The sequence below is a fragment of the Dysidea avara genome, chromosome 8 (assembly GCF_963678975.1).
Source record: "Dysidea avara chromosome 8, odDysAvar1.4, whole genome shotgun sequence".
NCBI classification, from domain to species: domain Eukaryota; kingdom Metazoa; phylum Porifera; class Demospongiae; order Dictyoceratida; family Dysideidae; genus Dysidea; species Dysidea avara.
Window position 1 is genome coordinate 33,081,858 of NC_089279.1, and position 13,236 is coordinate 33,095,093.

At 36.3% G+C, this 13,236-nt stretch overlaps 3 protein-coding genes across 6 annotated transcripts in view; all 3 read right to left on the minus strand.

Annotated features, from left to right (window-relative positions):
- Window positions 1-8: 8 nt before the first annotated feature.
- LOC136265216 (L-methionine gamma-lyase-like) lies at window positions 9-1,844 on the minus strand. The gene is made up of 3 exons (XM_066060078.1): window positions 1,739-1,844; window positions 977-1,122; window positions 9-192 (listed from the first exon to the last, which is right to left on the minus strand). The coding sequence occupies exons 1-3, from the start codon at window positions 1,784-1,786 to the stop codon at window positions 129-131; spliced, it is 258 nt and encodes an 85-aa protein (XP_065916150.1). The 5' UTR covers window positions 1,787-1,844; the 3' UTR covers window positions 9-128.
- Window positions 1,845-2,099: 255 nt separating this feature from the next.
- LOC136264954 (L-methionine gamma-lyase-like) lies at window positions 2,100-8,368 on the minus strand. Its single transcript, XM_066059718.1, has 7 exons — window positions 8,339-8,368; window positions 6,802-6,966; window positions 5,188-5,325; window positions 4,560-4,732; window positions 4,399-4,510; window positions 4,231-4,344; window positions 2,100-2,267 (listed from the first exon to the last, which is right to left on the minus strand). Exons 1-7 carry the CDS (start codon window positions 8,366-8,368, stop codon window positions 2,100-2,102), a joined length of 900 nt encoding a protein of 299 aa, XP_065915790.1.
- Window positions 8,369-10,576: 2,208 nt separating this feature from the next.
- LOC136265202 (uncharacterized) overlaps window positions 10,577-13,236 on the minus strand; it is a 45,424-nt gene continuing 42,764 nt past the window's right edge. For all 4 annotated transcript variants that reach the window (XM_066060049.1, XM_066060047.1, XM_066060048.1 and 1 more), the window contains 8 exons: window positions 12,957-13,023; window positions 12,837-12,903; window positions 12,196-12,293; window positions 11,441-11,567; window positions 11,350-11,391; window positions 11,015-11,074; window positions 10,924-10,963; window positions 10,577-10,868 (listed from right to left, as the gene is read on the minus strand). In XM_066060049.1, coding sequence (XP_065916121.1) covers window positions 10,675-10,868; window positions 10,924-10,963; window positions 11,015-11,074; window positions 11,350-11,391; window positions 11,441-11,567; window positions 12,196-12,293; window positions 12,837-12,903; window positions 12,957-13,023 — 695 coding nt within the window. In that variant the 3' untranslated portion in view covers window positions 10,577-10,674. The remainder of the gene's footprint in view (window positions 10,869-10,923; window positions 10,964-11,014; window positions 11,075-11,349; window positions 11,392-11,440; window positions 11,568-12,195; window positions 12,294-12,836; window positions 12,904-12,956; window positions 13,024-13,236) is intronic.

Below are 13,236 nucleotides of genomic sequence, written 5' to 3' on the forward strand. Positions count from 1 at the left end.
AAGTCTCAATCACTAATGAGTTGTGGTCAGACAGTTAGCACTTTACACAAACACTTTTAACACAATTAGACATGCCATAAACCCTTTGTTAAAAAGAAAAACATTACAGAGTTCAGAACAAATACCCATTAAAGCTGTTCCATTGCCTGTGTCAAGTCATTGATCAAGTCATTGACATCCTCCAATCCAACACTACAAAGGAGAAAGACAAAGAGGTAAATAGAATAGAGTACAATAACATTATTAATTTCACCAGAAAGGCATTGTGGTATGTAAAAGTTTTGAAGTAGAAAACTTTGGTAGTTGAGTGACTCGGACGAAAAATCTCATAATGCTAATTATTTGTATAATGGCTGGATTTGGAGGAAAAGTTGAAGAGTGATCTATGAAATGTATGAAAGTTTTTCACCACAAAAATGTTTGTATGTACAGTATCACCTGTCACTAGGGAAAGTGATGAGGTTTTTAATGCTATCAGATATCATGTTAAGGGATGCTGCTATAATGATTTAGTTAGCTGAATTTCAAAGTGACCAAGAAGTATTGTTTGGAACATGGGATGTGTCATGAATACGTTTATACACTTTTGTAGAACACTTATTTACTTCACAGATAGCATTATCCAATTACTCAAGCAGCCTCTGTGTGTGGTGCACGTGTGTGTGTGTGTGTGTGTGTGTGTGTGTGTGTGCGTGCGTGCGTGCGTGCACGTGTGTGTGCGTTAGTGTGTGTGTGCATGTGTGTGTGTGTGTGCACGTGTGTGCATGTGTGTGTGTGCGTGCATGTGTGTGTGTGGCACGCACGTGTGTGTGCATGCAGATACACTCATGTGTGCACTTTTGTGCGCATGTGCATGCATGTGTGTGTGTGTGCGTGCACGTGTGTGTGCGTGCACGTGTGTGTGCGTGCACGTGTGTGTGCTAGTACATGTGTCCCTGAACACTGAGTAGCTACAGACTGTTATATACATGCATACCTCAGTCTAATCAACCCATCAGTTATTCCACCTTTTTTTCTTCCCTCCTCATCCAATAACACTCCAGAGTTAGTCATCAAGGCAGGGTGCTCTATCAAGCTACCTGTACCCCCTAGTGACACAGCAAGTGATATCAGCTTTACACCCTGCATGTCATAAATAACAAAGCTAATATTCTCAACAGAATACCAATGGCGGATCCAGGATGGGGCATTTGGGGCAAATGCCCCCCCTCCTTGTGGAGGAGCCAGCCATACTTCTGATTAAAATACCATAACTACTAAACTTTGTCAGGCCAAAATCGGTTTATCAACTCATGAAAATATGCACATTCTCTAGTATTACGAAACCAAAGTGAACCAGTCAAACTTATTAACTGTAAAATAGTCACCCAGCACCTTCGTGCGTATTAAGCGCCTCCAAAAATAATTATCGTGTTGCTGTTTAAGACATTCAGAGCCTTTTAAACCGCTATAAAGACTTCACAACCATCTGAAAAGGCCTAAGTTGCAAAGATCAACAGTGAGATACCACTAAAAGATGATTATTTGCTGCTTCAAAAATGCAACACTGAAATAGAGAATCTGGTTCTCCCCAACCATCTACAACTTACACTGTTTGTGCCCCTCCCCTTGCTAGCTCCTGGATCCGCCCCTGAATACTGATTGAATATGATACTTAGTATTCTACAGTACAAATGACTTGTGATTGAATTGTTAGCTTGCAAACTCCATAAACATAGCTAGCATGATAGCATGATACCTCCATTATGAACTCTTGATGATACTGATATAAGGCAAAGTCTTCCATACATACCCATGTAATTGATCTATTCAGCAAAACAAATCTTAGATGGCTTCAAAAGCCACTTACCACCATCCACAACACATCTGATACTACATGGCCACACACATTCATGTATTTCAAACCATAAATGGATGTACCTTTATGCAAATAACATTATAGGTATGAGATCACCTCATGATAATTATCATGTCTACATTAAATAGTTCCCAAAACACAGCAAAGATGTAGATTTTGTTTGACCTCATCCCATAGGTCATATTCACCTCATTGTATAAAGTATGTCCTGCATTAAGTAATATCTAATGCAGTGAACTAGTTATGTAATATCAATGATTTTATTCTTACACACCTCTACTAGTTTACTGCCAACTTCCTTTCCTCCAACTACTTCAAATGATGTCATTCCACTGAAATGCTTCATTTGTTTCTTGGCAATTGTGTGGTGAGGATGAGACTCAAGTCCTGGGTAGAACACTGCCTCTACCTGCAAGGTGAAGTGAATGGTAGAAATAGATCACCGACACATGTACATAGTACAAAAATAATTTGTTATAGGTGAGCTAAATATTTGTTCCAACAGCGATGTTGCAGAGAAGGTTCCAGATCCCTCTTTTGGTACATGTCTACCACATAGCGAGAATTTTTTTTAGGAGGAAATTTTTCATGGATTGCCACTATTGTTGTTTCTTGAGGATCTTTTGTGCATATAATACTCAGATAATGCCAAAATTTTGAGGGGGAAAATTTTTGTAGATAGCTACTAATCCACAAAAATTGCAGAAAAAATCTCCCTTTAAAAATCCCACTATAAAGGATCAAGTTACCACTGCACAGTTGTAATGTATAACAGTATATACAAGCTTTGGCCTTTATACAGTGGGATAGCACTTACAATTTTGTACATAGAGTTGGGAGGTATTTAGTTAACAATAAAGGTACTTTTTGGATACCAAACTGGTTTTTTTACAATACTGAAATACCAATTTTTTTTATGCAGCAATTAAAGTTTTTTGTTGTTGTTTAGCAGCCCATACACAACAGGCAGACCTGTTACAGACCTGCCACAGAGCACTGTAATTTCTCAAGCATCTGCAACAGATCTGTTTTAAACAACATAATATAGTATTCACAGAGTTGGCTCCAATTTACACTACCTGTTGAAACCATGTGAAAACTCTGTGGGATGGTATGGTGTGTAGTGATACTGTAATGATATAGGGTGTGTAGTTTCTGTAGTGATACGGTACTCATTTAGTCTTTTAGATGAATATTGTAAACTGTTGAATACCCAAAAAAGAAAGTTATGTAGAGCAATTCTGGCTTTCCTCAGGATAGCAGAATCCTTGACAAAGCTGTCTTTACTAGTAAGCTAGTAACGTGGTAGACTGAAATCCTTGTACATCTTTCTAGATATTATAGGGCTTAGTTGCAGAAGTTTACACTAAGATGCGTGAAAGCTAAACATTTGGTTTTGACACATGAAGTGTATGCTTTTTCAGTTAAAATTGTAATTTGATAGGTTTATTGGAAAAGCCTCTCAATTACATATCAGGCTGAAATGTTAGTAACCTGCTAAAGGAAGTTTGAAAATGATACGAATGGTACATGTTTTGCCAAGACAATGTCACACAATATAACATACTACGTGACATTGAATGTACATATCACCCAAATGAAGAACGTTGATTGATACACCCTAAACTATGTATAGTGAATATAACTTTGCTGTATGATATGTTGGTACTACCATCATGGATGACTCCCTACTCAGTAATAGTTCTTTTAGTGCTACCTTTAGACATTCCATCTGTTTTCTACAGATAGTTCTTTGAAAAGAAAAGAATCAAGCATACGGGCTCTTTGTGTAGGACTGAAATTTGCCTATATACTGTATTATCTCAATGGTTGTGTATACTTTGCACAAGCCATAATTTGTGTATTATGTTTTAAAAGTCTGTAGTGACTCTACAGCTCTGTAACAAGTCTGTATCGGACCTAATTTCCGTGCTGCAGCAGACATGTGGCAGCTATATAGTAGTTTCAAATACAGACTTGTCATCAGCTTGAAATAGGGCCTACTGTAACCGGCCTGTAACATATCTGCCTGTTCCATATGGGAGTGGCCATACATGAATACAAGCCCCACACAGATGCAGACAAGCAAGTATAACTGTAGCAGTATATTCACCAGCTTTATGCTGGTTTGTTACTATTGGGTACTTCTAACCATATTTTGTAGTAATTTTATTCGTAAAACTATACTAATAACACAGGTGTGGGTGCATGTAAGTACAAATCATAATGTATCTAACTTTTAGTGAGTGAAGTATTTTTTTCAATACCATACTGTTCCTCAAAAATGCAATACTGCCCATCTCTAATTTAAAAATATAATATGATTTGTTTAATCTAGTATGTGATATCAAGTGAAAATTTTTTACTCTTACTTTTGGATGTTTCTCTAGAAATCTTGCAATAGCTAATGTATTTGAAGAATGTCGTTCCATTCTAATCGGAAGTGTCTTTAAACTTCTATGAAGTATGAACGCATCAGACGGCGACTGTCAGATAACAAACACTAAACAGCACTTCATCATTACACCATCAGTTCTTACTAAACTAGATCCTAATAGCACCAAATACCAGTGTGCATTCTTATATAACTCCTTATTACAAAATGAGAGGCATCCGGCTGTTATATCAGAATGGCCACCAGTGTACTTTGTGCTAAAAAACAGTATTTAAATACAGTAGAACTTTCATCTGTTGTTCTTACCAACTGTGTAGTGATATATGTATTCCATATTTCAGTGGTTGCTGCACATATACTGATCCAAATGTGCCATCAACTACAGTTATTAACTGAGGATGATGTTCAGCTAACTTGCCAAATGATTCCAGATCCGGAATTGACATCTTGGGGTTGCAGGGGGTTTCAATATACACCATCTAATAGTGGACAATCTAAACACACACATATGTATCAGGCAGTGGAGTGGGCCAAACTTTGAAAAAAAAAATTTCACAGTGGCAATTGTAGTTCACATAGACATAGATTTCATTCTGAAGAGGTCTGAGGCATGCTCCAGGGCTGTTGTAGAATGATTGACTGCTCTATTAGAGTATCTCGATCTTCAATTTGTTACAGGGAGCCATGGTCCCCATTTCCACTGCCTAAGAGCTAGCTAGCTTGCTAATTATTAAGTAAACACATTGTGGCATTTTGCTTTTAGTATTGGTAAGATTGCAATGAGCCATTTTCTTCTTAGCCCACTTTAATGTCAGGGAAAAAGTCAGACATGAACAGTATGGCTAGGTATGGCTATTACTGCTACATATGTGAGTACTTGATCATAATCATTGTGTCAGCTCAATGAACTAGTGCAGCTAAACAGACACCCTACCTTAGTGTTTGGCTTGATGGTTTTTTCAAATGCTTCAACACTTTCATTGCTGTCAACCCAAGTGACTTCAATATTGTTGCCTGTTAGTATATCCTCAACTACTTTAATAGCTCCAGCATAAATGGGAAACTGACAGACCTGTGAATACAGAGTGACACTTTGTAAATTATTATTCAGTCTAATATTATATACTGTATACCATTATCCAGACCTGTTATCTAAATACCTCAATTGTAATATATGAATGCAATGTTGTCTTTGTAAGCAAAAATGTGCTAATTAAAGGTTGTGGCACCTGTTTTGCTCATGAGTATTCATACTGTTCATTTAGGATGAATACTCGCAAACAAAGTGGATGCCACGCCCTTTAATAAGAAAGTTTTTTATTGCTCGAACTTGCACAAGATGATGTTGCATTTGAGTGGTACCGTATTGTTCAGTTAGAGCATTACTATGTTGGTGTGCACTCTATTAGGGTAATTGAAAACCTCTATTTAGTTTTAAAATATTACTTTAATACTTTGTTCAGAACAATGGTGTTTGGATAACTGAGGGATCATAATTTATCTTCAAATGTGCACAAACTTGTAAGAGCAGTTTTAATCATACAAATCCACTAGAGTAATATTTATAACATATCGTGTAGATATACATTAAATGTACAGACTACAGCAGAAGACACTCATTGTGCAATATGATATATAACATGCTAACATACACTGTACACGACTACAACATAATTATGTGCACACAGAAACAAACACTACACATACTGCACAAGACAGCCTGAGATTGCTAAACCAAATATTGAACCACCTTTGCACACACACAAATCCTCAGGGATAGTACTCTACAGGAGGCTGTAGCAAGTCTCATGGGCGAATGTGTTAGTACCTAAGGTCATATACACACACACGCATGTGCATGCACATCAAAGCAAAAAAATCCTTTGGTTACAATAATAATGGTCAGTGAACCAGCACTGGGATAACTGTGCATTACTCAGTGCTAAGAGTCAGCACAGCTAGGCTTTAGTCTTCCCTCCCCCTTGGACTACCCAGCAAAAATTAATCCTCAGTACAGATGTCTCAGTTTCTAGGTGCAATCCTTTCCACAGGATGGGGCACTGTAATTAAATATGCCAGTAGAGCACTCAGCTCAGCAGAGATGACGTATGCTAAGAAGCAATATCTAGCAATATCTTGGGCAGTTAGTAAACTATGCTAGTAATCTGCATAAGGCTGTACCATGCCTCATAGACAAAAGTGTAGACACCCGTAACCCCACCTGGACCTTCACCCACTGTGTGAGACATGGACAGTTGGCACAGTTAATATTAGGTACCCATTGATGTTACAGCTGGGTGGGCTGCATCTGCAGTTGACACCAGGCCACCAGGTCTCCATTTAATAGCTGGTAGACTGGAGCAATGTGAATAAAATTTCTTATTCAAGGAAACAACAACAACAGCAACCAGGCATTGAACCTGGACTCTTTAGATAATCAGGCCGGTGTTCTAGCCACTTGGCTATGCTGCAACACACACACACACACACACACACACACACACACACACACACACACACACACACACACACACACACACATCTATACCAGATGGTCACCAGATTTCAGGAAAGTTAACATCACTAATGATATTGCTGCCATTCCTGAAGTGGTCAGTAATGTCCCTCCTTCTGCTCCCTCCAACTGAGCAATGACATCAGCACAAGCATCCGTAGTTGGATTACCAAATCTTGCATAAAAATACCCAGGTTGCTATAGCAACAAAACCTTCACCAAAAATAATAGAATTCCATTAGCAACAAAGATAGGCCTGACTCAAAATGCTATCAGGAATTTCCCAAATTTTAAAACCTATTGTGCTCTTCAGAGTTCCTGTTATGTTTGCATTATGCTCCTAGGTCAACAACATTCCTTAAAATTGTCTTGGAATATTTTAATCAGTGAATGCTCTATTAGAGTATCTGACTGCAAAGTGACTGTTCTATTAGAGGTATTAGTACAGTGCAGTTTGCATTTTCCACTGACTGCTCTATATATTTTCATGGAATTAAGCTCCATAGTTGAAATATCCACCCAATATGCTAGTATTACGCTGGCATAGTATTCCAGCCTATTATGCTTTTTATTATGCTGGCATATTTGACCTAAAAATTATTGTTTTTCTAACCAGTTATGTGTCAGAGGTGGTTGGACACACCTTTAAAAAATAATGTCTCTAAAACAAATTACACAAAATTTTATTGAGAAGGACAATATGTCAAACTCAGCATAATGCAATGAAGCATCATGGTTCTGTTATAAATACATTATACGTGACAAGTCTGGTGAAGTTGTATATACCAAACCTCAATTTAATAAATTCCAAGTACTCTCTAACAACCCCCATTGTTTTTCAGTTGTGTATTGAGGGTCATGTGAAATACCAAATAAAACAATACGGCAATATATTCACAGTAGGTGGTGCTTAGAGCATGTCCAATCTCCTCTGGTTATGTGTAGTCTAGACTCCTCCTCTTGGCACAGTGCTTATCGATCAGAGATTGTATTATATGAATATTTTACACAGGTTGTCTACACTAATGCACACGACCAAAAAATGTACTAAATTTCTGGTAATGGATGGTAGGTTAATGGTAAAAATTTTAATAACGACATTTCAGGTGAATTATGTGCCAAGACCAAGCGGCACAAAAATTCACCTGAATTGTTGTTATTAAAATTTTTACCATTAACCTACCATCACAGCCATTTCTTGGCCGCCACCTTGGATTTCACATCTTTTTTCACCATGGCCTTTTTGGGGGCCGCACCTTTTTTTTACAGCTTGGCTGTTTTTGATTAGATAAGATTTACAGCTACGTTCTGAAGAGAAGATTAGTAGTAAAGATCGATATACTCTAATAGAACAGTCACCGCATGTTGAAATATCCTAATAGAACATTCACAGATGCATTAGATACTCTAATAGAGCAGTCAAGACAATTTTATATAGGCATATTTGGAGCATAATGGGACATAACTGGGCATAATTTGAGCATAATAGGGGAAATTTTGGAGTATTACTCAAAAGCATAATAGGCAATTTCAAAAGCATAATAGGCTCAGGCCTAATTCTGTTTCTCACCATTATTTTGTTGATCATGTAATTGTCCATAATCACAATGCTCTGCTAGGGAATAGAGATCAATTATGAAATATTGACTGATTTGCCTTCTGAAAAGGAACATCCATTTTATTACCACACCTGGTCACTATACCTAGCTAACTGGTAAAGAATCTAAATGGGTAGCTAATGTAACAACAACATAGTCCTGTATATCCTATTCCTCAGTGTGACATGTACACTTGGAGGTACATAAGTGTTACCCCTGAGGAATATAATATATATATATATATATGGTTTGATTCATGTAACTAGGGGGATACTAAAAGAGATTGACAGCTTACTAGTGTTAGACAGCTACATAACCTAATAGTGAATGCAAGATTACATGCAATGTACATGTGGATTTTACCAAGGATTTGCAAAATTTACTTGCACAAAATCAAATTAAACTAATCTATATGTAAAGACCAACTTGAAAACTATGTATATATATATGTAGCTATAACTCATGATCTGTCAGTTTTATCTTTCGCATATATACGTTACTGTGGAATACAACTTCTCTGTTCTAGCATTTATTATGCTCTAATAGAGCAGTCACAGCATTCTTCAGAGGAGCGGTGTAGCAAGCTATGTATGTAGTAATAGATATAGTTGGTGGAGGGCAGCTATTGTCAGCAGGTACTTACCATTTTCTTTTTTTTTTTGTCTTCGACTTACAACTAGGCCATGGTATCACCAAGCTAGATCCCCAGCCCCTTTTAAATAAAGGTGTCTCCACCACCACTAACTGATAATGTTATATACTTGTATGCTGAATGATCTTCAGTGGAGTAGTTAGGAACAACACAAAATGAATATAAAATTATTGTATTTTTAACTTCACATGCCTGTAGATAGTAAATTGTGGAGGTAATGCAGGCTATGTTATGTACATTCGTACAACTATTTTACAATCCCTTACTAATTGCTATTACCTAAAAATCACCAAGTGTTCAGTTCCTCCCATGTCGTGTCAATCAATCAGTTCAAAGTTTAAGTTTAGTAAAATTAAGGAGCATGATCACATGCACGTAATTCCATTGCAGAGCTATAAATTTACCTATGCATTTGAGATGTACAGTTTTTTAGTTATTGCCCTAAAAATTACATTGTTTCTTAGATTAAGAACTTTAATATTAGAAGTATAATAATATTGATATGAAAAGTGTTTTATGACTTTCACACAAAATATACAATTCTCACATTATGATCACAAACCCTGCAAGAAGGTTAGTTTAAGCACATGTGTAATACTCCACTGAGCAAACTACTATTAGAATCACTCTTATTATAACTCAGCATCAGAAGAAGAGAGTACAACACACTATTACAGCTTATTTTATACTAACAGTCACAAAGGTTAAGGTTACAATGTCAGGCTGGAAATAACAGGTTTACAATAACAGATAGACAACGTGAATTGGTATAATAATTATGCCCTGTGGTTTGATTTCCATGGCAACAAAAAAGCATGAATTTTCTACGGAAATACTTGGCCTAGAAAGAATCATGGCTGCCTTAAAATATTTGCCATATTCAAATGGTGCATTGGACTTATCATCTTTTATGGACTCTTGATATCATCAAGAGCTATTAATTATCAATAGTGAAAACCAACCATACAGCATAGTTTAGGTGTATGGGCAGGTGAAATTAGAGCATAACTTTAGATCAGAAATGGCTTTGACAAACAATAATTAATTAATTTCTTAGACCAATACGTTTAACTTTGGTACCACGTTACCATTAACAATGTAAATAATGCCTCAGGAAGGTAAAGACAAAAATTAGAAATTTTCGATATAAAATGGTTGTAAAGGTCACCAAAAGTCATTGGCACTAAAGTGACTAAACCCAAAAATAAGGGATTGAGTACAGTATCTGCATGTGCCAAGTTTGAACCTTTTCAATCAAAAAATTAAAATCACCAATAATATGTGAGCTATGCCGTTCTACTATTACTTTTAGAATTAATAATGTTGGTATAATTATATAGGGGCATGTGTATAACTTGCTAAGTACATAGATCTCACATAATCAACTATATTACACCTGGTTTAATGCCACACTTACTCGATTTCAAGAATAAGGTCTTAAACATTAATCATTTTCAAGCATCAAGTGCATGTTGGTCGATTTTTGAATAGTCCCTGAATGGATTTTGGAACTGAAGTAATAAACACTGCGGTGTTTAACCCAAGTAAATATGGTATATTTACAGTATTGTGGAAATGAACCTGTGAAAAATTTCACATAACACACATCCTATATACATCATGATAGCACAAATATGACATAGTATTGTAGGTCTTCTAAACATCAGTACATTGAATCTTGATGTTCCCATTATGATATTGTCCACCTTCAACCTTGATATCAACATCATGATGTTCACTGCCTGACTGTGGACTAAACTCTTTTTCAGAAAAATTATTGCAATCAGGTTTATCTACAGACTGTGACTGGTTTGTTCCATTGCTTAGATTTCTAGTTTTCTTTGAGGTTACTAAATTACAACGCACAATACAACTATGTGACATGTAGACTGTGTCCATATGTACCTTCTCTAATCACTTTCTTTGACATATATGGACTGCGACCCTAAAAATAACACATACTTTACTTCTGTGACCATAACGTAATTGTTCTTACAGTAAAAACAGTTGAAGTTGGTTCTTTGAAGCCAAATATTTTCTTGATCCTTGCTCTCACCTTTAAAATCAGTTTTTTTTGTCATTTAGCGCATCATGTACTTGTGACTGGATTTGTGAAAAGGGGTCTACCACACACATCCAATTCTGGAAGACCGTAATTTAGTGTTCAAGAAACATATAAACCTCCATTCATTTAGCTATGTTGGTGCTCAATACTGACCAAATGTGAAGTCAATATCTTTTTCCAATCTGAAGTTATGAATCGTCAAAGTTGGTAATATGGTTGTCAGTGTAAGACCCATTTTCACAAATCCAGTCATTTTATGTTCACACCTTGTCATTTCTGATTACATGAAAACTGAGAAGAAATAGCCCCTATTAAATACACATGTGTAACATTTCCAGTAATGTGTTATAACATTACCTGTAAGGAATTCAGTACAGTAAATAACCAAGCAAATACACTAGTATTTTTATTTACTGCCAGCAAACCAAATACCCAAGTCAGTCCAAGTAGTGGTAACAGTACAACAGTTGCTTTAAGCAGTGACCTATAGAGTGTACAAAAGCAGTTAGTCAAAGAAAAATGCTCAATCTACAGTAAAGAGGAATATACCAAAAGAATTCCTCAAAACAATCAATCAATACTTCAAGCTAAGGAGACGGATTTGACATACATAACTCAGCTTCTACACACAAAAATAATCAAACTTGTGTTTTTATCACAATTGGATGGCCTCATAAACTACCATATATACTATACTCTATGTCCTTTCTTCAGAAGTAACAAGTTTGTGACTTTTCTCAGATGCTATGAAACTCATTAGAGGTTTGGTACCATTCAAGGACCATGGCTTTTTTGGAGTGATGTTTAGCAGTAAGCTTAGGAGGGCTCCAATTAAGGGTCTTGCAGACTGAAAACTGGATCTTTGCCTTCAGTCATTTTTGGCTATCATGTGCAATATTACTACATGTACAAAAGTTGCTCAAAACAGGCATATTTTTGGAACCAGAAACTTATACACCAGTTAATAAACAGTCAAATACTTTCATTAGCATAGCATTAGACATTACAATACAATGATCACTTGAGATCATCATATCTACTGACGATGTTTTGTTGTGAGTTGAAGCTGAGTTTTTCCAAACCAGTTACAAATGTACATTTACATAACTAACTTTACAACAGCAATTCTTTTGGCTGTATCAGCTCTCATTTTCTGTGATTTGGTCTTGTATAACACATAAAACACCATGAACAGGATAACAGTGTTCACCTGAATACAAAGAAGTAGACCCTGGTTAAACACACTCACACACACACACACACACACACACACACACACACACAAACACACACACACACACACACACACACACACACACACACACACACACACACACACACAAGCAAGAGAGTATCGGCTCAATATACATACGTAACAATTACCATTGCGAATAGTTGCATAACAATTAGTCCTAAATATGTAAGCAGTGCAATACAATTTTTCTTAAATCTCAACTTCTGATCAGCAAACTTTTAATGTGATTGCTCTATATATTACAATAATGAGTGTTCTATTAGAGTATTTGAACACCATGAAAATTAATGTTTTTCTGTAATTTTGCAGAGTTATGGAGTATTCATTTGATGTTCTCCATAGATTCAGAAAACTGTGGCTTCACTGTTTTAGCCATTTACCAAGCCAATTTGGCAATTAAAACATCATTAGCATTAGCTTGAGACAATTTCAATACATAAAATGTTTCAATCATTTAAATGACCAGTTTTGCTTTCTCATGCTTAAATTTGTTCTTACGGTAACAATAAGAAGCATAGGTCCTGCAAATGCCCAAATAGTTCCATCATCAGTGGATATCCAGCAACTAGAGAGAAGAGAAACTTGTTACATTGTGCTAAGCAGTACGTTGTTCCTTACAATTCATCAGTTCCATAGTGATCATGAGCTATTCCAACTGAAATAGCCACAATTGGTACAGGAATACCTTCAGAAATATAAACACTGCATGTTAATAATTCCTTGGTTGAGACAGGAACAGAAAGAGAAACAGTTGAAAATGGCTGATATATGTAATCACTTTATACAGGTTGAATTTTACATTACCATTCAGTCATTTGATAAAATGATTGAAATACTCTTACAGCATACCATAATATTTGAGCAGATAACAATTTGATGAAGAGAGTGGGCCAGCTAG

Bases quoted from the DNA above. Each gene is read 5' to 3' on its own strand.
- LOC136265216 (XM_066060078.1), bottom strand. From the start codon at position 1,786: ATGGAAGACTTTGCCTTATATCAGTATCATCAAGAGTTCATAATGGAG. The intron at 1,123-1,738 runs GTATCATGCTAT...TATGACATGCAG, and splicing joins ATCAAGAGTTCATAATGGAG to GGTGTAAAGCTGATATCACT. The intron at 193-976 runs GTATGCATGTAT...TCTCCTTTGTAG, and splicing joins GATGGGTTGATTAGACTGAG to TGTTGGATTGGAGGATGTCA.
- LOC136264954 (XM_066059718.1), bottom strand. From the start codon at position 8,368: ATGGACAATTACATGATCAACAAAATAATG. The intron at 6,967-8,338 runs GTGAGAAACAGA...TTGTTGCTATAG, and splicing joins ACATGATCAACAAAATAATG to CAACCTGGGTATTTTTATGC. The intron at 2,268-4,230 runs GTAAGAGTAAAA...TTCACCTTGCAG, and splicing joins TTCTAGAGAAACATCCAAAA to GTAGAGGCAGTGTTCTACCC.